At 45.1% G+C, this 25972-nt stretch overlaps 1 protein-coding gene across 1 annotated transcript; it reads left to right on the top strand.

Annotated features, from left to right (window-relative positions):
- The first annotated feature begins 1158 nt into the window (after window positions 1-1158).
- Window positions 1159-24214, top strand: GTF3C2 (general transcription factor IIIC subunit 2). The gene is made up of 19 exons (XM_040496335.1): window positions 1159-1253; window positions 10107-10377; window positions 10541-10862; window positions 11453-11738; window positions 14629-14723; window positions 15137-15214; window positions 15336-15434; window positions 16510-16737; window positions 16911-17022; window positions 17223-17331; window positions 18398-18423; window positions 18607-18736; window positions 20876-21020; window positions 21126-21287; window positions 21489-21576; window positions 21827-21955; window positions 22459-22608; window positions 22759-22866; window positions 23164-24214. The coding sequence occupies exons 2-19, from the start codon at window positions 10131-10133 to the stop codon at window positions 23380-23382; spliced, it is 2733 nt and encodes a 910-aa protein (XP_040352269.1). The 5' UTR covers window positions 1159-1253; window positions 10107-10130; the 3' UTR covers window positions 23383-24214.
- Window positions 24215-25972: the final 1758 nt, after the last annotated feature.

Here is a 25972-nt window from a genome sequence, read left to right as displayed (position 1 = left end):
AGCCTTACTTTGCCTTTAGGATGCTAAGAGGGTTGGGATAGGAGTCCCTGTACTCCTGCTTTTAAATCTTAGCTAGCTCCTCCCACGTTTTTCTTAAATGTTTTGTGTAACCAAGGGAATGTAATAGGTGAGATTTTGGGGGAAGAGAAAGGCTGGTTTACTCCACCTCTTCTGGTCCCTATTTATAAATCTTGAATTCTCCCAGTTGATAGGTGGAGACCTGTTAAGTTTATATGGCTTTAAAGGTCTCAGGAAAGGGCAGAAATGTGTTACCTTTTTTTCTTTGTCCACCAGCATCCCACCTCCCCCATTTTTGTTTTTTTTAAGGTGTATTTTTGAGAGAGAAAGCATGATGGGGGGGTGGGGGGGAGGTGTTCTGAAGCCAACTCTGCTGACAGCAGAAAGCGTCTTTCGGGCCTTGAACTCACAAACCTGAGATCATGACCTGAACCGAAGAGCGGCGCTTTACCAGCATCCCACATCCCGGGAATGCGGCAAGGCCTATGCCCAACCAAGGCCAAGGTCCAAGCCTGAGGCTGAGGCGAGAGCAGCGTCCCCACGCCAGACTTTTCTACTGGCTCCCCTTCCCTGTCCTTTGCCCAGTCCCCCTTAATGTGTTTTAGTAGGGCCCATCCTTGACTTCACAAGTGGCTGCCCTTCGCGTAGGCCCCAGTCATCCTCTGGCAGGCCGCGGCAGGGATTCCTCATCTCTCAGTCTGTGTCTTCGTCTGGGACTGCGCCGCATAGTTACTTTCACTCCAGTCTGGCCCAGCTCGCCACGCGGCAGGCAGCCTTGACCGTTAGGCAGGCTTCCAGTGCTCAGGAACGGCAACCAGGCCTGGGCGCGCCGCACACTCGAGGCTCTAGTACGGGCCCCTTGGGAATCCGCGGGGCGCGACGACCATCACCGCGCAGGCGTCAATCTTCCTTTCTTGACACTGCAATTCCCAGAAGGCCACGCAGCGTCCCCTGCGCGGCTAAAGCCCAGGAGCTTCAACCGCTCCGAAAGGGCGCGGGACTCTCGCCGCACTGCATTGTGGAATACATAGTCTGAGAAAACGTCTTCGGGCACAAAGTCCCCACCAAGCTCACGTGTTTACCTTGTGCACTGGCGGCCGGAGGGGCGGAGGCGGGGGGAGGGGGAGGGGAAGGGGGGGAACAATAAAGAGTAGCTACCAGATTTCGTCATAAAACCGCGACCAGACAGGCGGCGCCATCTTCGAACTTGGACTTCCGGAAGGACTTTGGTGAGGGTGAGTGTACCGCAGCGGGGTGTGCGGGGCCCCCACGATTCCTCCTCCTCCTCCTTTTCCCATAGCACTAAGATAATGGGAACCAGCTCCCGGCTCCTCTCTTCCCTCTGCACAGCATCGCGATTTCCAGCCCCCGCGCTGCTGCAGAAACCATCACGCTCCCCACCTCCTTCCCTGTAGTGCAACCGGACATCCCTTATCCCTGCTAACCATGGCTCTTGCCTTCTTTCTCGACGCGGTGCGGGTAACACGGCATCCTGTGCTCTGGCCGCGTCGTTGGTAACATTGCATTCCTCGGACTCAGCAAACCTACAGTAGTCCTCGGCCTCAGAAAACTCAGGGCTCGCCCCCAGCCCAGGCTAGGGATGGAAGCTGCCTTCACGCCCATGACTGAGGAAGGGCAGACGGTCACCCCTAGAGTGGTAGCGGGTCATTCTCATTCGGCTGTGTCTCATCTTCCTCGATGAGGCTCTTTTAACCCCGGGGTTGTGCCCCGCGCGCTGCAACCCCATTGGCGCAGCCAAGGGCCAGTTATGTTTCCCTTCTAGTCCTTTTATCCCGCAGCAAGTTGGCTGACTGCTGGGGAGGGCAGAGGTGGCGACTTCAGCCCCACCCTAGTAACTCACTTTGTTAGAGAGGTGTAGTGTTTGGCGAAGCCTCTTCGCCCTAGTGGCATATCGTTACACACACTTCAGCCATTCCTGTGCCTTGGTTACTTTTTGCCACCCCTTCTTATCAAATGTATTGTTTTCTTAGTAGTTTTTTAAAATTGGCTTATTTTTAAAATTTAAGTGCTTTAGTCTCAATCTAAGCAAGAAAGATGAAACCATGGGTTTCATGGACTAGAGTTTTTTATACAAGTTAAAAACACAATCAAAATAAAACTCATTTTTGTATCATTAAAATAATCTTGCATACCACCAGCTGTACCATAGGAACACTTTGGTATTAGACCAAACAGTGTGTTTAAAGTAATTCCATAGTTGAGGAACTGTGTTAACTAATCATTTTCCTTGATTAGGGAAATCCTGGCAGCCTTGAAGCAGCATTCCAAACAAGTTGAGGTGCAAATGTAAACTTTTATAAACTCTAGCAAAATTTATTAAACATCCCTTCCTTTACTTATGTCTAGGATTTGTATTATAAAATCATAAATGGAAATTAACCACCATACCCTACTGCTGCCTTCTAGAGAAATGAATTCTTGAAGGGATTTTTGCACCTTGAGAAGGTGGTCATTCAATTAACAAAGTTTAATTATTGCACTTACCATGTACCAGGTTCTGGATTCAGTAGTGAATCAGGCAAGATCCTTATGAAACTTTCAGGGAAGATACATATGGAGTAAGTGAATACCCATACCTCTTATTATCATAAGAAAATACCACATGGACTAAAGAGCTACATTTAAGATTCAAAACTAGAAAAAGTATTAGAAGAACATAAAATAAGGTATGTTTATATCAGTGGGGTAGGAGGTGCCTTTTTAAGACACAAACAAGTCATAAAGGAAAAGTCATAAAGAAAAAAATTAACTCAGTAAATATAATTTCAGTTTAGCAAGAAACACTATAAACAAAGGTTTTTTTAAAAATATTTTATGGGGCACCTGGGTGGCTCAGTTGGTTAAGCGGCCGACTTCGCCTCAGGTCATAATTTAAGGGTTCGTGGGTTTGAGCCCACGTCGGGCTCTGTGCTGGCAGCTCAGAGCCTGGAACCTGTTTTGGATTCTATGTCTCTCTGTCTCCAACCTGCCACCTCTCGTGCTCTGTCTCTCTCAAAAATAAATAAACATTTTAAGAATATATTTTATTTTTATTTTACTTATTTTATTTTAAGTAGGCTTCACATCCAGTGTGGGGCTTGAACTCACAACCCTGAGATCAAGATTTTCACTCTCCACCAACCGAGCCACCCAGGTGCCCCTAAACAAAGTTTTTTTTAAAAAGTAGAGACACAGTATTTGCAACATAAATAATTTCACAGATCAATAAGGAAAAGATTGCTTTGTACTGTAGAAATATGGGCAAATTATAAGTACAGCAATTCATAAAAAAAAAAATAGATGTCCAATATATAAAAAGAAGTTGCTAACCTCAATCATTATCAGGACAATGCAAATAAATACAATAGGGAAGAATTCTTTCATCCATCAGATTGGCAAGGGTGTGGCAAAATGGGTACTGATATATGGTTAGTGGGATTACAAATTGACTTTTGTTTTGGTGAGCTGTTTGCAGTATCTATTAAATTTTGAAATGTGTATATCCTTTAATCCAGTACAATAATTCCACTTCATATCATTATTCTGGAAAATAATTTCTCATTAACGAAGAGATCTGTACTTAGATATTTATTGCAGTATTGTCTGTAATAGTGTTGTGATTCAGTTGTGCATCAAATGGGGAGTATCCGAATGAACTATAATTCTATGGAACACTGGATAGTAACTAAGAAGAATGAGATAGGTATTTGTGCACTGATGTGGAAATTCTTTAAGACATGCATAGAAGTTCTCTTAACTGATACCTATTTTTTTTAATTTTTTTTTAACGTTTATTTATTTATTTTTTTGAGACAGAGAGAGACAGAGCATGAACGGGGGAGGGTCAGAGAGAGGGAGACACAGAATCTGAAACAGGTTCCAGGCTCTGAGCTGTCAGCACAGAGCCCGACGCGGGGCTCGAACTCGCAGACCCCGAGATCATGACCTGAGCTGAAGTCGGCCGCTTAACCGACTGAGCCACCCAGGTGCCCCAACTGATACCTATTTAACTAGCTCCCTGTGTTAACTGACATTCCCCATTTCCTCTGTAAAGCATACAAACTGATGTTCATGGCACTCTGCATACCTGAAGCCTATAGGCTTTTCTCCTATAGGCCTGGTCACTGTTCTCACTGGTGGAGTTGAATGCTTGCCAAGAGTCATTGTGATGGTCCTCAACATTTTTTATGTCAGTTAATTTGTCATTATATTTATATAATTGTGATATATGTTTAAATTTTAAAGATTTTTAGTATGAAAGAATTACTGTTTCTATTAAAACTAAGTTGTAATGTGGCAGATAAACAGGTGCTTTATTGTTATTCTTTATATTCTACACATATTTACAAGTATTCTACTTCAACTAAAAGTATTGTAAAGACAACTCAGAAAAGAAAGGAAACTAAGTTGATCCCTTGGGAAAGGCAAAAGAGGTACATTTGCAAAGAAACAAAGAAGCGTATGGGTGTGGGTGAGACAACTCTAAAAGACTGAGGAAATTTTGTAAAGATCTGAAACTTTATTGCACTTGAATTGCTTCTCAGGAAAAGACAATGTTTCAAGAAAGGAGTGATCAGTAGCATCAGTGCTGCTAAGAGATCAAGTTAAAGGAAACAGAAGTGTCCACTGAATTAGTTGACAGCAGTTATTGGAGGCTTTAGCTTCAGTGATGAGTTGGAAGGCAAAATCCTAGTCAGAATGAAGCAGGGTAATTAAAACATCACGTGCAGAGAACTCTTTAAAAGTTTGACTGTGAGAGGGAGGAGGAATATGGGTTAAAGGGTAGTTGTATGTGTGTTAAGATGAGAATTATTGACATTACTTTTTTTAATGTTTATTTTTGAGAGAGAGAGTGCACATGGGCAAGTGGGGTAGGGACAGAGAGAGAGGGAGACACAGAATCAGAAACAGGCTCCAGGCTCTGAGCTGTCAGCACAGAGTCCAATGTGGGGCTCAAACTCACGAACTGTGAGATCAGGACCTGAGCCGAAGTCAGACACTTAACTAACTGAGCCACCCAGGCATCCCAGTAATTACAGACATTTAAATGCAGTTGGGGAGGCACCTGGCTGTTTCAGTGGGGCATGTGACTCTTGTTTTCAGGGTTGTGAGTTTGAGCCCCATGTTGGGTGTAGAGATTACTTAAAATCTTTATAAATAAATGAAGGAAGGAAGCAACCAACTGGACAATAGCCAGTGGAAAGGAAAATGATAAACAATTCCAGTGTCCCTAGGAGGTAGGGTGATGGAACTAGAACACAGGTGGAAGGTTGGGCTTAGAAAGTAGATAAAGGGTTCAGATGGAGAGAGTAGGCTTCTTGACCAGACATTGAAGTATTTCCCACATAGTGACTTTCTGGGTTTTGTTTTGGGAATCAGAGACAAAATACCTGCTGAGAACCAGGGCATCAGATATTGGGGGAGAGGTAATGTGGGGGCTGACTAGAGAGAACGTGTAAGTGGTAGCACTCGGCACCTTAGATGCACACATGGAAAAGAAGGATGGTTGGTTCATCCAGGGCTTAAATTTTGCCAATTTTGCAGAACAAAAAGATAAGAAAGGAACTTCACAATATCAACAAGAATCTGATTCAAATAAAGGAATCTAAGCTAGATAGGATGTGGCCAACACAGGGAGAAATTGGAGAGATCAATAGATAGCGACTTGATATGGTTGGAGAATAGATATAGATTGTAGTTGAGCAGTCTGGCTATAAAGATAGGAGGTTGTGATCAGATAGTGGGATGTCTTTGTGATTTTGGAGGTTAAAAGGTTTTGTGTGATGACAGGGTCCATTGTGAGACAGCAAGTGAGTAGCAATGGTTTAGCTGAATGTTCTGAGCTTCAAGAACAGTTTTTACAAGACAGGGAGAACTCTTCGTCTAGAAGTGGCATTGGAGACGAATTGACAAGACGCTGATCCCATTTTCTACTATGGGGTAAGTGGGACATGAGAGAAGGAAAAACCTCCACTGAGAGCCTGGAAAGCTAGAAATTTCACTTCCTGGAATTTTTTTCCATCCAAGATTTTGAATATGATTTAGGTCTTGCCAATTAAATGTGCTCTTGAAGAACTCAAATTTGAACTTCAGTTTAGAGAGGAGAGAGCCAGGCTAGGAGGCAATACATATTATTGGTTCAGATTGTGGCAGTGGTATGATTCTGGATCTGGGAGCCAGAGAAGGGTCTTTCCTGTTCAGTTAGGTCACTTTCTGATCATTGCAGAGGCAATTCATGGAGCCATCAGCTGTGGCAGGAGCTTTGTGATTTGTGGGTGCCTCCTCGTAATCTGAAGGGCTTTGTGAAGACGCAAAGTGCTGGCCCCATCCCAGAGTTTCTGATTCAATAGGTCTGGGATAGGACTGGAAATCTGCACTCTAACAAATTTCCAAGTGATGTTGATGCTGCCTGGACCACCACAATTTAGGAACCACTGGTGTGAACCATGTAATACCCTATAATGAATTCCTTTTAGCTGAACTGGCTAGAGAGGATTCTGTTCTGTGCAGCTGAAGCAGGACCGATAGAGAGGTCAAATAATCATTTTATTCATGTCTTCCTGTCCTTATCTACTTGATCTGTCAATGGTTAAAAGAAGTAGTTCTTGTATTTCCTGAAGATTTTGCTTTATTTTAATGCTGTCATTTGACGTCTAACAGTTCATGACATTTATCTTTTATATAATTTGAAGTTTTATGACAAAGTATTCCCTCTTTGTCTCATTTAATACTTTCCCCCTGAACTCAACTCTGCTATTACCAAAACTCCTATTTTCTTTGTGCTTACATTTGCCCTATATATTTTAATGTATCTTTTGACTTACAGCTCTTTTGAGTTCCTTTGTATTAGACATCTTTTTTTGTTAAGTTTATTTATTTATTTTGAGAGAGAGAAAGAGAGAGCAAGTGGGGGAGGGACAGAGAGAAAGGAGAGAGAGAGAATCCCAAGCAGTCTTCGCACTGTCCGCGTAGACCCCAGTGCGGGTCTGGAACTCACAAACTGCAAGAACATGACCTGAGCTGAAATCAAGAGTTGAATGCTTAACTGACTGAGCCACTCAGGTGGCCCTGTGTTAGACACTCCTTCAAAGCATATAGTTTGACTTTTTAAAATCAATCCAAATCTTTATTCTTTTTTTTTTTTTTTAAATGAATGGATTGATTTTTGGTCATCGTTATACGTATCTTTATCTTCTTTGTAGGTTTTTTTTTTCTTTTCTTTTTTGTGTTTCTTTTATTTTCAATCTCTTATTGTACAGCCTTTAAAACAATTTTTTTTTCTGGTTTCTGTGGTCTGCTGGGTATTTTGGAAGCAACAGAGTATACTGCCTTTAGTTCTGTTAAATATCTAAATGGTATTAATAGCCCTTTACTTCTCCAGTTACCGATCTTACAAGCAAAAGCAGGATACTTCTTTGTCTTGGTCTACTACAGTCAGAAAATTCTTATTTTTACATTGCAGGGCCTTTCAAAATTTTAAATTAGAGTCTGTTTTATAGTGGTAGTTACCACAGTTGTTTAAACTCAATGTGTCACTGGGTTAAATGCTTACTGCAATCTTTATACCACAGCTTCTCCATCAGAAAGTTGTTGTGTTGCCTGGGTAGCTCAGTTGGTTAAGCATTTGACTCTTGATTTCGGCTCAGGTCATGATCTCACGGTTGGTGAAATTGAGCCCTGCCTCTAAGCATGGAGCCTGCTTGCGATTCTCTGTCCCTCTCTGCTGTTCTCCCCCACTTGTGTTCTCTCTCTCAAATAAATAAACTTAAATAAAAATTTTAAAACCTTAGAAAGTTCTTTGTATTGATTTGTCTTTCATTGGCTGAAGTAGGTCTTCAAGTTGATTTTTTTAAAACTATAATTCCTAGAGACTTGCATATTGAGAATACCATCCTGTTGCCTTTATGTGAATGATGTCTCAGTTAAGTAAAGAATTCTCTTGACCCCCTTTGTGTTTCTTTATCTTCTGGCATCAAATGTTTCCGAGAACTCTGAGGCTGACCTGATGTTTACTTTTCTCTTTGTGGGAGAAATTTAGTATCTTCACTCAAGTATTTCTTGGTCTTGATGATTCTTTATTGACTTTTACTTGCCTTTTACACCTTAGCTCTTCTGATTGATAGACCAGGGTCTTCATTTATTTCAGGAAAGTATTCTATTTTTTATTTCAGGAAATTTTCTTCTGTTAAGTGGTTTTTTTTTTTTTTTTTCCTTTTCTTTCTTTCTTTTTTTAATACTTCTGTTCGCCTTTCCTTCTCTCTTGTTTAGGAACATCAGTTATTCATGTGTTGACTCCCTCCATCCTCTTTTTCATCTATATCATCTCACTAATCACTTTTATCTCTTTATAGCAGTACAGTTTTCAACATTTTGCTTCTCCCCTGGTTTTCATTTCATTTCATGATGATCTTATCCATTTTACTCACTTTCTTTCCTTATGACTGCTCAGTCTCCACCTCCCCATTGTCTTCTTTTATCTCTTCTTGGATTCCACAGTATCTTTTTTTTTTTTTTTAAGTATTATACAGACATTTTTTGTTGCAAATTTTCTTCTGTTTTCTGGAGGCTTTCTTCGAAAGGATACTTTCCATCTTTTTTCATTTGTTTGTGTCCTTTTGATTCTTTCTGTAGTATCTATGCATAGATTTCATGTGGATCCTTTTTATTACTAATTTTGAATGGAGTAGTTCTCTCAGGGCTTGCTATTTACTAAAGAACAGGGTAGATGGATTCTTATTGACCTCTATTTACGTTGGCGATATAACACTGTGTCTTTAGCACAGTGTTCCTTAGCACCTGAGTTAGAGGATTGGCTATTTCTAATATGTTTCTAATATGTTTAGACTGTAGCTTCTTTAAGAGAGACAATTGGGAAGTTTAATTTGTATATTTCCTATGGTCTTTGTATTAACACACTTTTCAGCTGAGGCCAATGAATTATTTATTCTTAAGGCACGTACAGACCTATGGGGGGGTTCCTCCTGGGATTTGAGGTATTTCTCCCTTTTTGTCATAAAAAGGTATGTTATTCTAACCAAAACCTGGGCCCTTGCAGAGTTCTGTGTTGCTCAGCTTTTTGGTTTGGTGGTCAATGCTTTGTTTATCTCTGTCAGTTTACTTTGGTCCATGGTTACACAATTGATTTTCTGAGTTTGAAAAAAATGAAGATTTGTGACAATTATTTAGTTCATTCTTTTTTTTTTTTTTTAAGATTTTATTCTTAAATAATCTCTACACCCAACATAGGGCTCGAACTCACAACCCCTGAGAGCAAGAGTCACATGCTCTTACCTACTGAGCCAGCCAGGAGCACCTTTAGCCCATTCTTCAATGTGGGAAAGGTCTCTTAATATAGTAGGATGTTCCTTAATTGTCTCATAGCCATCCGCCTCCCCTATTCAGGTGAAAGATTGATGGCAGGCCACTAGATAACTCTTACTTATAAAATAAATTTGTTCCTTAACTAGTATTCACAAACATGGATTAGCTCTGGGCATCCTCCTTCAATGTGGTCTAAATTTTATGTATTTGGCAACTATTCTTTATAGTCTGTTTTAGGAAGTTGTGGCCCTTCCCTGGATTCATAACAGGTGATTTCTTTTTCTTTCTTTCTTTCTTTCTTTCTTTCTTTCTTTCTTTCTTTCTTTCTTTCTTTTTTTAATTTTTTGACGGGAAAGGGGTGATTTATTTCATTGGGCTTTAGGGAAAGGAGTTGGATAATTGTTCATTCACTGTATTATCCTTACAAGAAAATGTAAGAGCTTTAAGTTGGCTAAGCAATATAGTGCTTGGCACATAGTAAGCATTTAATAAATAAATGGTAACTTTCTTATTATCCGTTCATTGCCAGCTCCACTAGTGTGTAGGTTCCATGAGAGCAGGGCCCTTAGCTGTCTTGCTTATTGTCATACTCCCAATTCCTAGAATAGTGCCTAACACAGAAGATGTTTAGTAATTATTATTAAATAGTTCCCCCGGGGAAGTGGGAGGCGGTGGGTGGGATGGGAAGAGAAAAGACAGGAAAGTAGAAAAATCTGAGCCAGTGCAAATAGCTTTTGCCTTCTCCTCACGTGTATGTCTCTGTGCAGGGACAGCCATTTTAGGGGGTGCTGATGGATACCTGCGGGGTCGGCTGTGTTGCCCTGGGGGAGGCCGGCCCCGTGAGGAACATGACTGTGGTAGACTCTCCTGGACAAGAGGTGCTAAACCAGTTTGATGTCACGGCCTCTTCAGAAATAACCAGTGCTGAGGCTTCCATAGAGATGTCTTTACCTCCACCTTTGCCTGGATTTGAGGATTCTCTTGATGAGAGCAGGCTCCCTCCAGAACAAGAAAGCTTCTCCAGACTTGAACAGCAAGGTATGTACCTTGTCCTTTAATCTTTTAATCTCCCCATGTTTAGCTTCAGATGACAGAGAGCAGGGTGAGCTCACAGGATCTTACCAACCTGGGTATGGTATAATCTCTGCCAAAGAGATTTGAGCTCTGGTCCCGTCTCACAGACCCATATTCTTCTCTACAGATCTTTCTTCAGAGATGTCAAAGGTCTCAAAACCTAGGGCCTCAAAGCCTGGCCGGAAGAGAGGTGGTAGGACACGGAAAGGCCCCAAAAGGCCCCAACAACCTAATCCTCCGTCAACCCCTCTGGTTCCTGGTCTCTTAGATCAATCCAGCCCTCTATCTGCCCCCATGCCTAAGAAACGAGGTCGAAGGTCCAAGGCAGAGCTGCTACTGCTGAAGTTGTCCAAAGACCTAGATCAGCCAGAGTCTCCACCTCCAAAGAGGCCCCCTGAGGACTTTGAGACCCCTCCTGGGGAACGACCCCGCCGAAGGGCTGCCCAAGTGTAAGGATTGTGGGGCGCAGCTCGGTGGAGGGGGGGGGCCGGGGTGAAGGGAATCAGGGTGGGACAGATGTTGGAGAGCTGAGAGGCTGTGGTGAGGCGTCAGGTAAGCAGGGGTAACGTCTGGGTTCTGGGGACTTGAGCCATCTTCTAGCTCTTACCGCAGCAACTTCTACCTGTTGCTAAGGTTGTCTGTCTAGGAGGTTGCTTTTTGTGCCTTGTATCCTGTCACCTTTTTCAGTTTCCTCCAGGTCTTCGTTGCAATTTTACCGCCCAGTATATATCAGTCTCTCTGTGTCCTTCCATTCTTCCCTTGGCTCTTACTGATCTCTGTGGTAGAGTGAAAGTGCTTTTGGACTTAGAGTTGGCAGATCTGGGTTCACATTCCACAAACATGATCTGAGTCTTACCTTGGCCAAGTCCGTAACTTCCCTGGATCTCTGGTTCTTTATCAAAGGGGAAGGGAAAATTAATAGCTGCTTTGCAGGGGTCCTTGGGAGGATCCAGTGAGATAAGAATCAGCTAAGTATCTGGAAAAGGGGCTCTCAGTTAAGTGTCTGTGAGTATGGCTCTGACTCTGCCCTGTGCCACAGGGCACTTCTGTACCTTCAGGAACTGGCTGAAGAGCTCTCAACAACCCTGCCTGCTCCAGTGCCCCGTCCCGAGAGCCCCAAAGTGAGCAGCCCTGCCCAACCAAATAAAAGCCAGCCACAGGCAGCCTGTCAAGGTGGAGAAGAAGAGAATAACACTGCACGGGATGAAGACTTTGTTCTCCAGGTTGAGGCTGAAGATGGAAATGAAAGCGAGGCTCCAAGCGAGATCTCATCTGACCCCGAGCCTGCGGTGCCTCGGAGCACCCCACGAGGATCCACTTCCGGGGTAACTGAATGAATAAGAAAGTGGGGAAATAGGATTATTAGGGGGTCTGCAGGGTGCCTAGTAACTGATGGCCAAAGTAGGTAAAGGAAGAAAGGGACACCCTCAAAAACATTGGGGCACGGGGGGGCTGCGGGTGTAAGTACATGAGATTACTCATTCAGATACCGAGCATCTACTCTGCACTAGGAAACACATGTGACTGCAACAGCATTCTGCCTAAGTCCACAGTGTGATAGGTGCTTCACCGGGACTGAACACAGTGCTTTGGGCATGTAGAGGAAGGCAGTGAACTACTCAGGCTTCCCAGAGAAGTGATGGTTGGGCTAGGTCTTGAGAGGTGAGTGGCAGTTTGCCAGAGGGATTGTTTTTCCCAGAAATTCCTGGGACAGGACACTAGAGCAGGCAGGGCTATTGAGAGCTCTCAGCAAGTTCCCAAGGGTGCAGAAGTGCCCAGCGGGACCTCGGAGGGTCTAGGGGAGAGTGGTGGGATCAAACTCGGGGGGATGGCCGGACAACCACTGGAGGGAGCCAACACAGGTGTTTGTACGTTTGTTGAATTGTGGTAAAATATACCACATAAAATTTGCCATTTAAAAATGTACGATTGAGTAGTGTTAGCTTGTCCTTGGTGTTGTACAGCCATCACCACCACCCATTTCCCAAATGTTTTCATCATCACACACAGAAAATCTATACAACAAAGGTTTTTAAGTAGAAATATAATTAGTTAGGACAATAGGTCAGTCAGCAGTGGACAATTAGAAGACAGCTTCAGGTATCCAGGTAGTAATAGGGAGCGTCTGAATCAAGCCATGAAGCAAGCGAAGGTGGGGGACGGATACAAGAGACGTTTGAGACAGTTAACAGCACTTGGCAGTCACAGGAAAGGAAGGAGTAGGAGTTTCTAACTTAGATGGTGCTTTCTTGTGCTGGACTTCAGCACAGAGGAGCAGTGGGGGTGGGGGAGGGGGGTGGGGGTGGGGGGTGGGGGAGCAGTGAGGTGATGAGCTCACTTCCTTTTCTTTTGAAATTTATTTTTAAGTTTTCAAAATTTAAGAGAGAGAGAGAAAGAGCGAGCACGAGTTGGGGGAGGGGCAATGAGAGAGGAGAGAGACAGAATCCTAAGCAGGCCCCACACTGCCAGCACAGAGCCCAACATGGGGCTTGAACCCATGAACTGTGAGATCATGACCTGAGCCAAAACCAAAAGTCGGATGCCCAACCAACTAAGCCACCCAGGCATCCCTTAATTTTTAAATTTTATTCAAATCCAAGTTAGTTAACGTATAGTATAATAATGATTTCAGGAGTGGAATTGTGATTCATATTTACATATAACCCCCCATGATGAACTCACTTTCTGACATGTTGAATTGGCCTGTGGGCCATGGGCCATCCTACTAGAGATGTCTGGTAGCCAGTCATGTATGTGGGATCACTGCCTGCCTTGTCTCAAGTGCAACATTTAAGGGAGTCCCAAACCCTCAGTAATCAAGAAAAATATTTTGATGCAACATTTTAAAAAATAAAAATTGAGGGGTGCCTGGGTGGCTCAGTCAGTTAAGCGTCCGACTTCAGCTCAGGTCATGATCTCACAGTCTGAGTTCAAGCCCCGCATCGGGCTCTGTGCTGAAAGCTCAGAGCCTGGAGTCTGCTTCGGATTCTGTGTTTCCCTCTCTCTCTCCCCCTCCCCTGCTCATGCTCTGTCTCTCTCTGTCTCAAAAATAAATAAGAACATTAAAAAAATTTTTTTAATAAAAAAAATAAAAATAAAAATTGATGCAACAGATTTATGATAAACAAAAATATCAAGGCTTTAAAAAGACAGGAACTGTATTACTGATTTTTCCTTTTGCTTTAGGCTCTGTAATATGGCTTGGGATCACTGTAAAAGTCTAGAATTTGTAGAGAAGCTGAAACTGAGTAAAACTTACATTTTCTAAGATATAGACTTGATAATCAGGCATAATGATGGAAGTCAAAGCTATGGGCATGGGGTGAGATTACCTGGAGTATGTGTATGGAGGGTTGAGGAGAAGACAGAGGGACTCGGGGAAATACCATCATCAACTAAACCTGTCAGAGGAGGGAGAGCCTGCAGAGGAATATTAGAAAGGCAGGAAGAAACAAGGAGACACTATTCCATAAGGCAGGAGTTTGAGGAAGCGAATGTGAGTCCTCTGAACCAAATGCCATGGAGATGCTGAGGAAGGTGAACAGAAAATACGTAACGGGTTCCAGGAACCTGGGTGGCTCAGTTGGTTGAGTGGCCCAATTCTTGATTTCGGCTCCAGTCACGATCTCACGGTTTGTGGGGTTGGGCTTCGCGCTGATAGCACAGAGCCTGCTTGGGATTTTCTTTCTCTCCCTCTCTCTCTGCCCCTCCCTCGTGTACACTGGTGCATGCTGTCTCTCCCCCCCACCCCCCACTCTCTCAAAATAAATAAACTTCAAAAAATAAATAAGAAAATACAGGGGCGCCTGGGTGGCGCAGTCGGTTAAGCGTCCGACTTCAGCCAGGTCACGATCTCGCGGTCCGTGAGTTCGAGCCCCGCGTCAGGCTCTGGGCTGATGGCTCAGAGCCTGGAGCCTGTTTCCGATTCTGTGTCTCCCTCTCTCTCTGCCCCTCCCCCGTTCATGCTCTGTCTCTCTCTGTCCCAAAAATAAATAAACGTTGAAAAAAAAATTTTTGAAAATACATAACAGGTTTTGCAGAAGGTGAAGTCCTAGTAATGGTGGAAACATCAATCTTTTAAGACACTGACAGGTCAGAGGCTAGAGAGGAGGTGGTACCAAGAAAAGTAAAAGCTGGGAAAGCTGTCTTCCGGGGACTTTCTCCAGTCTGTAAAGTTCTCTCGCTTATGTTTTTTTTTTTCCATTTGATCCTCAGAAACAGAAGCCACACTGCCGGGGAATGGCTCCCAATGGCTTACCAAATCACATCATGGCTCCAGTTTGGAAGTGCCTCCATCTCACCAAGGACCTGTGAGGCTTGAGGAGGGGGCTGGGGATGCGGGGGTGGTGTTGGCGTGCAGAGGACCTTCTAGAAGTGAGGCCATGGGAAAGAGGGAAGGCACTCACAGGGCAGGACACTGAAGACATTCATAACTAAAAGGTACCGCTCTAAAGGCAAGAGCTCCAGAGCCGTGCTGTCCGACATAAGCCACTAGCTGTGTGTGTGGCCATTTAAATGTAATTTCAAATTAATTAAAATGAAATTAAAAGTCCAGTTTCACAGCTGCACTAGGCACATTTTAATAGCCACTTACAGCTAGCGGCTAATGTATCCGTTGGACAGCACACATAATAGATCCCTCTCATCACTGCACACAGGTTACTGGACAGAGCTGCCCAAGAATTTCTCTCCTCCTTCACTAACGCTGCTTCTGTCCCTCCAGCCGAGAACAGAAGCACTCGTACTGGGAGTTTGCAGAGTGGATTCCGTTAGCCTGGAAGTGGCACTTGTTGTCTGAACTGTAAGTTAGACATTCTGAAGCCGAGGAGGGGGTGACACTCCTGGGATCAGAAGAGGGACAGGGAATCCTGGGGTGGGTGAAAGTCTTCCACATTCATGCTCTTTCCTTTGCCTGCCCCCAGTGAGGCGGCGCCCTACCTGCCCCAGCAGGAGAAGTCTCCACTGTTCTCTGTACAGCGTGAAGGACTTCCTGAAGATGGCACACTCTACCGAATAAACAGGTGAAGATTGCATCTCTTTCTGGTTCTAGGAGATAGAAACAGGACAAATGAGTGTTGAAAGGGATGACATATTGGCCCTCTTCTTCCCCTGATGCTGTTCCAGTTGGTCCCAGGGTGGGAGGCCTTGCTAGACCTGGTCAACCCAGGTAGTTTGCGGTGCTCATCACTGCTGGCCAGACTGAGGGCAGCTACGGAGATGGAAGGTCAAACCCGTTTACAAGGTCACATCTACTCAGATAGACCTGGGCACACTGGCCCTGGAGAGCCCTGTGGTAAACCAGAATGCACAGCCTGTCATCTTTGAAGGTGAACTAGAGCTAGACAGGCTTTGGAAGGAAAGGAGGAAGACAGATGGTGGCTAAGGACTATTGTCACCTGTAGAATGTTCTTGATATTCTGGCCCTTGCTTAAGCTAGTTCATACCAGCTCCAGGTGGAGCTCCCATTCTGTCCTCATTACCTTTTTTTTTTTTTTAAAGGCTTAATTTTTTAGAGCAGTTTTAGGTTCAAAATTGAGAGGAAGGTGCAGAGATCTCCCATATACTCCCCTGCCCCCATACATATACAGCTGCCCCATTATCAACATCCCCCACCAGAGGGTACATTTGTTACGATGAATGAGCCTACATTGACACATCATCACTCAAAGTCCATAGTGTACGTCAGGATTCACTCTTGGTGGTGTACATTCTTTGGGTTTGGACAAATGTATAATGACATGTCTCTGTCATGATGGGATCATACAGAGTAGTTTTGCTGCCCTAAAAATCCTATGTGTTCTAGCTACTCATCCTCCCCTCTAATCCCTGGCTATCACTGATCTTTTGACTGTATAGTTTTGCCTTTTCCAAAATGCTACATAGTTGGGTTCATACAGCGTGTAGCCTTTTTCAGGTGGGTTTCTTTCACTTAAACATGCATTTAAGGTTCCTCCGTGCCTTTTCATTGTTTGATAGCTCATTTATTTTTAGTGCCATATAATATTCCATTGTTTGGATGCTTATCCACTCACCTAATGAAGTCCTTATTACCTTTTATTAATTCCTTTCTTCATCCCATCTTTGACTTTTCTCTAGATTTAGCTCAATCACAGCACACCCAGAGCGCTGGGATGTGTCCTTCTTCACAGGGGGACCCCTCTGGGCTCTGGATTGGTGCCCAGTGCCAGAGGGGGCATCAGCCTCGCAGTATGTGGCCCTTTTCTCCAGCCCTGACATGAATGAGACACACGCACTGAGCCAGCTTCATTCGGGTCCCGGGCTGCTCCAACTCTGGGGCCTCGGGACCTTGCAGCAAGAAAGCTGGTGAGGTGGGGCTGGAACGCTGCTGTGGGAGGGTGGTTGAGGAGGAGAGAAGGATGGGGCTGGGCAGGGGCGCTGGGGCGCTTGGATTGGGTTGAGATGGGGCAGAGCACAGGCTCTGGCAGCCCTAGGCCCCTTCTCCCTACCCATTCTCCCCATATGCTTTCTCTCCTCAGTCCTGGCAACAGGGCCCACTTTGTCTATGGGATTGCTTGTGACCATGGCTGCATCTGGGACCTCAAGTTCTGCCCCAGTGGAGCATGGGAACTTCCAGGCACCCCTCGGAAGGTACCTCCCTGTTGGTTGTGGGATGCTTTAGGACTCAGAGTCAGAACAGAGAGGCCCTGCGAGTTCTCAGAGGGGACAGAGAGCGGTGGATGGAGTTTTCCCGGCAACCCCATATCACTTCCAGGGGCCAAAACCTCAAAAGTTTTCTGAGAGGCTCTGAAGGCAGCAAGCCTCAGCACAGATCTGGGCTCCCCCTCTAGGCTCCTCTTCTGCCCCGATTGGGCCTCTTGGCTCTTGCCTGCTCAGATGGGAAGGTGCTGCTGTTCAGTCTGCCCCATCCGGAGGCCCTGCTGGCTCAACAGCCCCCAGGTGAGTAGTGCAGCAGGTGAGGGGGTGGTGCTGCTGCAGCAGGGTCTGTCCATCTCCCCTGAAGCCCCTCCTGGCCCAGCCTCTAGGACCAAGCCTTACTCGGCATCCTACCCACTCTGACTTCACACCTTTTGTTCTCCACCTGTCTCTTTAGCAGTCTGCAAAAGGGGTACTCTCTCCTGCAGTCTTCTCACTGAGTTCTTTGAGCATACCCCCTTTCTCCCCCTTGCCCGCTGTGTGCCCTCAGGCCCTCCCCTCCTGCTGCCACAGCTTATGTGCTGAGCGTGATCTCCCCTGATCTCCTCTGCCACACTCTTCTCCTTCCCTCAGTCCCGTACTCACCTCTCCTTTCTTCACATAAACGCTTGCCTCTCCGTGTACACATAAACACCCTCTCTTCATTGGGAAGAGAGGGAGAGAATATAGAGCTGAAGATGAGCAAGAAGAGGAAGAGGTTAGGGAAAGACATCTCTTATTTGTCAAACTTGATTTTCAACTGTCCCGAGTATTTAAAGAACAGGGCACCCAGTTTTGAGTGGTTTGGTGGAGGAGTGGGCTGAGGAGGGAATAGGCAGTGAGGAAGTGAAGACAGATGCGTAGACGATTCTTTCAAGTAGGTTGGCCGTGAAGAGGAACACATGGATGAGGGTGATGGCTGGAGGTGAATAAGGGGCAAAGGAAAGGTTTTGTTTGTGTGTTTGTTTTATTGAGTTAGGAGACTATAGTGCATGTTTACGTATGCATATGAGAACGATCCATTAGGGAGAGAAAGCAGATCGCTCAGGAGAAACGAACGATAACCAGATGAGCAAAGTTCTGGAAAAGGTGAGAGAGTGGGGAGAGAGCAGAGTGGAGCAATTAGTCATTCTGATAGGAGGAAGGACACGCTCACTATAAGGGGGTGGGGGAAGGGGATGGGGCCAGATAGAGGTAGATTCATCAATGTGCTGGTGGAGAAATGAGCGTAAGGGAAGGTCATTGTCAGATTAGGGGTGCTGATGTAAGAGCAAGGCAGATCAGGACTTCAGTCCTCTGTTCTCAGAGCATCGCTCTTCTTCCCTCATAGATGCAGTGAAGCCCGCCATCTATAAGGTGAGTGAGGAATCTGCTACCTTAGCCAAGGCTCCATCTTCTCGAGCCTCCCTTACTGATTCCGCAGTGAGTCTCCTTCTGCCACTGAAAAACCCCCATCCTGCTGGATTAAACACTGATTTGAGCCTTTGTGGCAAATGGTAGGTATTCCTAACCCTAGGCCTGGCTCTTCTGTCTCTGCAGGTACAATGTGTGGCGACCCTTCAGGTGGGGTCTATGCAAGCTTCGGACCCCTCTGAGTGTGGTCAGTGCCTTAGCCTGGCCTGGATGCCCACCCGGCCCCACCACCACCTGGCTGCTGGCTACTATAATGGTAACAAAACAAAACAAAACAAAACATAAGGGGATGTTGCTATTTAAAGTTTATATATGCTTGTTGTTTTTTGGTTGTTTCTTTTTTGGTTCAGTGTTGGGCATTATGGTCAAGCAGTGTAAAAAAAATACAAAGAAGGAAGAAGAAAGTCACTAGAAATCTTCTTTTCAAAAAACCATAATTAAGAGTCGGTGAAGATCATTTCATGGAGTTCTGTATGCATATATAAAGATAAAAAGATCAGATGGCGAGAGAAAGAATTCTATGACCGTGGGATCATTCTATGTATTTTAAAAATATTTTTTAATGTTTTTTATATTTGAGAGACAAAGAAAGAGAGCACAAGTGGCAGAGGGGCAGAGAGAGGGAGACAGGATCTGAAGTGAACATGCTGACAGCAGAGATCCCAGTGTGGGTCTTGAGCTCATGAACCATGAGATAATGACCTGAGCTGAAGTCGGACGCTTAACCGACTGAGCCACCCAGGCGCCCCCTATATAAGCTGTTTTAAAGATTTTGTTTTTAAGTAATCTCCACACCCAGTGTGGGGCTCGGACTCACAACCCTGAGAGCAAGAGTCACACACTTTACCCCCTGAGCCAGCCAGGCGCCCCTCTATAAGCTATTTTAAATGAAAATGTATGAAATTTAATTACACTTTAATTTTATAAAAGAAAAAGACTGGAAACTGAAAGATGGGCTAAGCTTCCCATAAATGTTCCTTCACCACAGAGACATCCATTCCTTAGGATCCTCTTGAGGTTAAAAAGAGGGGGAAAGAATGATAAAGAGCAGTCCAGTAGTTGTAGTTATCAGGTGACAATTTCATGGTCAGACCTCATCAGTAGCCTCAGCCTACAGAAGTCAGGAAATTAGCACTCTCACGCTTCTTCCTGGCCCTCTCAGTCTTCTCAGTGTTTCTTTTGGTACTGTGATTTTTCATCATTTGCATGCTGTCATTGTTGATGCTGTTTTGCTGTCTTGATTCCCAGTTATTTAACCTTAATTCTGTATTGAAATGATCATGTGTGTCCACCGTCCGTTCACCTCAGGCTGCCGTTGTTGCCAAATTACTGATACGGCTCGGCTGGAGTTCACTGCCAATGAGCTTTTTCTTTTTAAAAAAAAATTTTTTTTTAACATTTATTTATTTTTGAGACAGGGAGAGACAGAGCATGAACAGGGGAGGGGCAGAGAGAGAGGGAGACACAGAATCTGAAACAGGCTCCAGGCTCTGAGCTGTCAGCACAGAGCCCGACGCGGGGCTCGAACTCACGGACCGTGAGATCATGACCTGAGCCGAAGCCGGACGCTGAACCGAGCCACCCAGGTGCCCCTGCCAATGAGCTTTTTCAAAAAAGGTTCAGAGGTGCTACGTTTCCTGAGTTTTTAGCTACAAATATTTTCCCCAGCTTTTGTTGATTAAATTCTTACTGTTCCTTAATTTCTTTTCTTTTTATCAGAGTTCTACTTTTGATTACCTCCTCCTCCGCCAGCCCTGTCGGGGGCAGCTTTTTGGGTCAGCAGAGTTGGTTTCTATTTCTTCGTTTGTTTTATGTTTCTCCACATTTTGTTGCTTTTGGCTCCTTGCCTATTCTCTTTGTCTTAGAGCAGAGTTGGCAGACATTTCTCTAAAGGTCCAGATAGTGAATATTTTATGTCTTGTGGGCTGTTTGACCATTGTTGGAACTGCTCAACTCTGTCATTGAAAACTGAAGGCAGCCATACATGAGGTAAACGAATGGGTGTGACCGTGTTCCAGTCAGACTTTATTTACCAAAGCAGGCAGCAGGCTGTATTTGGCCCAAGGGCTGTAGTTCGTCAACCCTTGTCCTAGAGGGTTTATGCCTTTTAAAAAGCCCTTTGCTTTTATTTAGTAGGGAGTCCAGGCTTCTGGGTGTATTCAGTCCAGCTTTCAACTGCAAGTGCCACACTAAGCTATTATTTTTTTGTTGATGAGTGTTGGAGCTAAAATATCATGGAGGGAATGTTGCCTAGATCATCATGATCCACATATCCTTTCATAAGGGGGTCACATCTGAGGGTAAAAGGCAAAGGTCCTAGGAACCCAGAGGAAAACATTAGAGCAAAGAAGGGAGAACTTGCCTTTATTACCTACACATTCTATCCCTACCTCAGGCATGGTGGTTTTCTGGAACCTTCCCACCAGCTCACCCCTACAGCGGATACGGCTCTCTGACGGCTCCTTGAAACTCTACCCTTTCCAGTGTTTCCTAGCCCATGACCAGGCTGTGCGTGCCCTTCAGTGGTGCAAAGCTAACAGGTACGGGACAGGAGAGCTGTGGCGTGGGAGGTGAAGCCTGGGCAGGCTGGCGCTCCCAGCCTTGCTCAGATTTGATCTGCTCCCTTTTCTCCCCTCTTTCCACAGTCATTTCCTCGTCTCTGCGGGAAGTGACCGCAAAATCAAATTCTGGGACCTTCGACGACCTTATGAACCCATAAACTCTATCAAGCGCTTCTTGAGTACAGAGCTGGCCTGGCTGCTCCCCTACAATGGTGTCACTGTGGCTCAGGACAACTGCTATGCCTCGTACGGCAGGATACACATAGGGGCTCTGGGACAGGCCCTAAGGGTTGGGGTGCAAAGTGTGCCAGGTTGTTGTGGGGAGAGGGGAGTTCAGAGTTGGGCACTGAAGGAAACACTGAGGTAGTCTGCATTCTGGAAGGAACTGGGGAAGGGAAATGAATCCAATCTTGGAAAAAGGAAAGTGTTTTTTTCTTCCTCTTACAGTTATGGACTCTGTGGAATTCATTATATTGATGCTGGTTACCTTGGTTTCAAGGCCTATTTCACTGCTCCTCGAAAAGGCACTGTCTGGGTGAGCCCCCGTCTTCATTGCACAGGAAAACGATTACTTTACTCACCTGCTGGTGGTCAGGAAGAGGCAGTAGTTTTGGATAGAAAAAGAGAGATGTATGGTAACTGTATCATCAGGGATAAGGGTTATGCATAAGCTCATTTGTATGTGTGTGTGTGCCCACCTCAGACTGTGTGCAGTTGTTACCAGTTCACAGAACTGAAACAATGAGTGAATGAATGAATGAAAGACATCTGTCTCTTCTTATTAGAGTCTTTCAGGATCCGACTGGCTTGGGACAATAGCCGCGGGAGATATATCCGGGGAGCTCATTGCAGCTATATTGCCAGACATGGCACTGAACCCAATAAATGTCAAGCGACCCGTAGAGCGAAGATTCGTACGTATATGAATATTTAATGGCAGCACCATCTGTTGGGTCCTAATCCACGTGATCTCCTAAATTAGAACTATAAATTAACAATAGGGTACAAATTTGTATGAGGTCTCCCAGACCTGAAATTGTCTCTGGAAGTCTTTTTTAATGTTTATTTTTGAGAGAGGTGGGGGGGAGGGGGAGGGAGAGACACAGAATCTGAAGCAGACTCCAGTCTCTGAGCTGTCAGCACAGAGCCTGACGCGGGGCTCGAGCTCACAAGCCGTGAGATCATGACCCGAGCCGAAGTCAGATGCTTAACCGACTCAGCCACCCAGGTGCCTGGTCCCTGGAAATCTCAGCACAGAGTTGTACATAATCTTCTCTACCTTAGTGCATCTGAGCATATGTTCAAACATACTACCTTCTTCCATCTTTTAAGTCTCTCCTACCCAAAATCAATTTTCTCTTTTACTTTTATTCCGTCTTCAGTATTATGGAACCTAATGTCAGGGTCTCCTTTCTAGCCTATATATAAAGCAGATCTGATGCCATATCAGGACAGCCCTGAAGGTCGAGACCGTTCTGCTTCATCGGAGGCCCCCAACCCTCCCAAGGCTCGAACTTATGCTGAAACTGTCAGCCATCACTACTTGCTCTTTCAAGACACAGATTTGGTAAATTGAGGCCAAGAGAATGGGTGTGGCATTTGAAAAAGTAGAAAATGTTAGTCCTGGTATAGTAGGGCTTTCTAAGGAGTTGTAGCCCAAAGATGCAAGACTAAGAAGCCCCTGGCTTTCTCTCTCTTGTTGTACTCCCCTCCCCAGGGTTCCTTCCATGATCTGCTCCACAGAGAGCCAATGCTGCGCATGCAGGAAGGAGAGGGGCATTCGCAGCTCTGCCTGGACAGGCTGCAGCTGGAGGCTATCCACAAGGTAAAAGCCTGGTCTCCTCTTCTCCACCTTTCTTCACTCTCGTTTCGTCCCAACTCTGGACATAGGATCAATGAAATGGGCAATGAACACATAACAGAGACAGCTGAGAAGGGAAAACAGCTCTGGCGACCTCATTCTGCAAAGCATGATAGACATTCCTCATTTCTACCTCTCTTACCCCATCGTGGTCTTATCCTTTCAGATTGTGGCCCTTTTTTTTTCCTCCTGTTACAGCTACAACTCACCCTAAAGCACCAACTGTGAGCATCTCTCTTTTGTTTTCTGTTCTCTGCACAGGTCCGCTTCAGCCCAAACCTGGATTCCTATGGATGGCTGGTATCTGGGGGACAGTCAGGGCTGGTTCGGATCCATTTTGTCCGTGGACTCACCTCACCACTGGGCCACCGTATGCAGCTTGAAAGCCGAGCCCACTTCACTGCTATGTTCCAGCCGTCCTCCCCTATTAAAGGGCCTGGCTTCCCTCCAACTAGCCATCGCCTTCTGCCCAGTCCCTAGTTGTGGTCCACACAGGACCTTTGGAATGAAATCTGCCAGGAACAAATGGCCCCCAACCACAGGGCCATAGGAACTGGGGTCTTCCTGGATAGTGACGCTGCCAGACCTGGACCTTTAGACCTGCCTTGCCAGGACTCCTTAGATACCTCTCCTTCCACAGACTCTGTCATCACAGGCCCCTGCGGGCAGGGGGGCTCTCCCTCCACAAACTCTCAAGGCTCCTCCACCTAAAACTATGGCTCATGAGAAACACTCAGGCCTGACCTAGGCTTGGGAGTCAAATTGCTCATATTGAGCATATTGTGAAGTGGGTAAAGCTGAGTAAAGGTACTGGGTGTTTTTGAGACCACACGTGAGTGGGTGTTTGGAGAACTGGAAAGGGTATCTGTATGAAGGCTCCTGTCTGACTATATTCCAGGATCCAGTATTACTGCCTTCTCAACTTCCTCTTCAAAGTAACCAACACACAGGCCCATGAGGGGTGACAGTAATTTATTGGATTGAAGCGGCTTATAGTACTTCTTTAACTGAGGAACACCACAAACGCCCTACCAGTAGAACAGTGGCTCAGATCTTACTTGCTCCTGCTTATGAAATATTCCCAATCACTGGTCATCTGACCTTACTCGAACACTCCTAGGCAGTCCTGTTTTAAAAAAAATCTTCCTTTATATCAAGTCAAAGAGTATACTTCTATACATTTCACCATGATTATTAGGAAATCTAGTCATTCTTCCCTGTGATTGCCCTTTTAAATATTTAAAAATAGCTATCATGTGTTTCCCAAGTCTTTTCTTCTTTAGATTAAATATCTTCAGTTACTTTAACCATTCTTTACACGTCATCATTTTTGGTCCTTCATGATCCTGGCACATCGTTGAGTTATTAAACATGTCTAGCTGCTTTTATTTCAACTCTCCAGATAGGAGGTGTTTAGAACCCAAATACAGTAATGTGTTGTTGTATCTCCTCTTGTTAGAATCCTCTTGTGGGATGCTGCAGACTCCTAGGGACTGCAGTACCGCCTCCTAAGCAGAGACAGACCCCAGCAATGAGAAATAGGCAAACCACAGTCTTGGAATGTATAGGAGTACAATCAAGTTTGGGGTGGAGGGGAGGGAGGAGTCAGATGACCTCGGAAGACAGAAAGAAGTACACAGCCAGCTCCAACTGAAGGGAGTGGAGATTAGTTTACCACCTACCTGGAACAAAACCCTCTGGCACTGTAGACTGGTTGGCCAAATATCTGTGAATAGCTTTCTGCTTCTTGGATTTGGGAATTTATTGTATGTCAAGAAGAAGAAAGGAATCAAGCAGTTCCAATTTCCTTCCTGTACAGAAGAGGAAACAAACTGGAGGCAACCAGACTATTAGCAGCAGAGGGACCACAACCCATGTTGGTGCAAAGGAGTCCTTCTACCGTCCCATTGTGATCGGGCTCTGGTTGTGCCACTTTTGTTTTTGAGCTGACAGGGAAATGCCTTCCATTGCAGAGAAGCTTTGTTCATTCTACACAGCAGCCCCTTAACACTGCCTCATGGGATTCCACTTTCAGTGACAGAAAAGATGGGACCTGGGGCCCCTTGCTGTTGAGGCTAGAGGTCGGTGCTGGCAGCCTTGCTCCTCCTGTGGACTCTAGCCTTGGTCTCCACCTCCAAAAGAAAATCAGGAGGTTGCTTTCAGCCCTTGCTGTCTTTCTTCACCATAAACCCTCTTCTCCCCAGGCTGTTCCACTTCAACCTTCCCTCCCAATGTGTACACTTTATACTATCCATGGATGCCTGTGCTTTTCTTTCTTTGTGCGTTTGCTCACACTTCCCTGCTCCAGGAGCATCCTTTTTCATCATCTCCACAAAAACCCTATTCATCCTTCAAGGTCCCAATGCAAATCTCACCTTTCATCAAGGAGTTTCATAGATTTCTCTAGTAAATATTCTCCCTCCCATGTGTTCTCAAGAGGAAAGGAAGAAAAAAGGATAAACAAGTGTTTATTAAGCACTTGGTCTATTTCAGGTATTTTGCATGTTACCTAATCATATGAGGTAGGCACTGCCCCATTTTACTTGCTATTATTGAGAGTTTAAGCAGTCTGAATAAGGTCAGTTTACTAAGTAGTGATGCTGGGATTTGAATGTAGACAGCCTGACTTCAGAGGACAATTGTTTCCAACCTAACCTCATTTGGTCTATTATATTTACCAGTGTAAATGCACTCTAGCACAGTGTTTTGTATATAGGAGCCTTTAGTTAAATATTTGTGACACCCAATTATCTTGCTTCCTCATTGTGTTTCTCCAGTAGCTGTGACAGGATTCTCCCTGCCTTAATCATATAGGAATTGAGTAAACTGGGGCTAGAGCTAGCCAGATAGCCTGAAAGAGTCCCGTATGGCTGCTCCCTGAAGTGTGGGCTCCCTGGATATAGTTAAAGGCTGCCAGCCTGACAAATGTACTGCCAGGGACCTGGTCATAGTTTCCACCACCCTAGAAAGGATGTTTCACTACATTCACAAAATTTTAGAATGTTAGAGCTGGAAAGGGATTAAGAAATCACCGAATCTATTGATTTCCAAACACTTTTAGTTGTGGGCC

This window comes from Herpailurus yagouaroundi, unplaced genomic scaffold, assembly GCF_014898765.1.
Source record: "Herpailurus yagouaroundi ecotype Mexico unplaced genomic scaffold, PumYag 188, whole genome shotgun sequence".
In the NCBI taxonomy this organism is placed as follows: Eukaryota; Metazoa; Chordata; class Mammalia; order Carnivora; family Felidae; genus Herpailurus; species Herpailurus yagouaroundi.
The sequence above is the reverse complement of the archived record's forward strand: the minus strand, read 5'-3'. Positions and strand labels throughout refer to the sequence as shown.

Excerpts from the sequence above, each read along its gene's own strand:
- GTF3C2 (XM_040496335.1), top strand. The coding sequence starts at position 10,131 with ATGGATACCTGCGGGGTCGGCTGTGTTGCCCTGGGGGAGGCCGGCCCC. Across the intron at positions 17,023-17,222 it reads TTCCAGGCACCCCTCGGAAG|GCTCCTCTTCTGCCCCGATT; the intron begins GTACCTCCCTGT and ends CTCCCCCTCTAG. Across the intron at positions 21,288-21,488 it reads CAGGACAACTGCTATGCCTC|TTATGGACTCTGTGGAATTC; the intron begins GTACGGCAGGAT and ends TTCCTCTTACAG.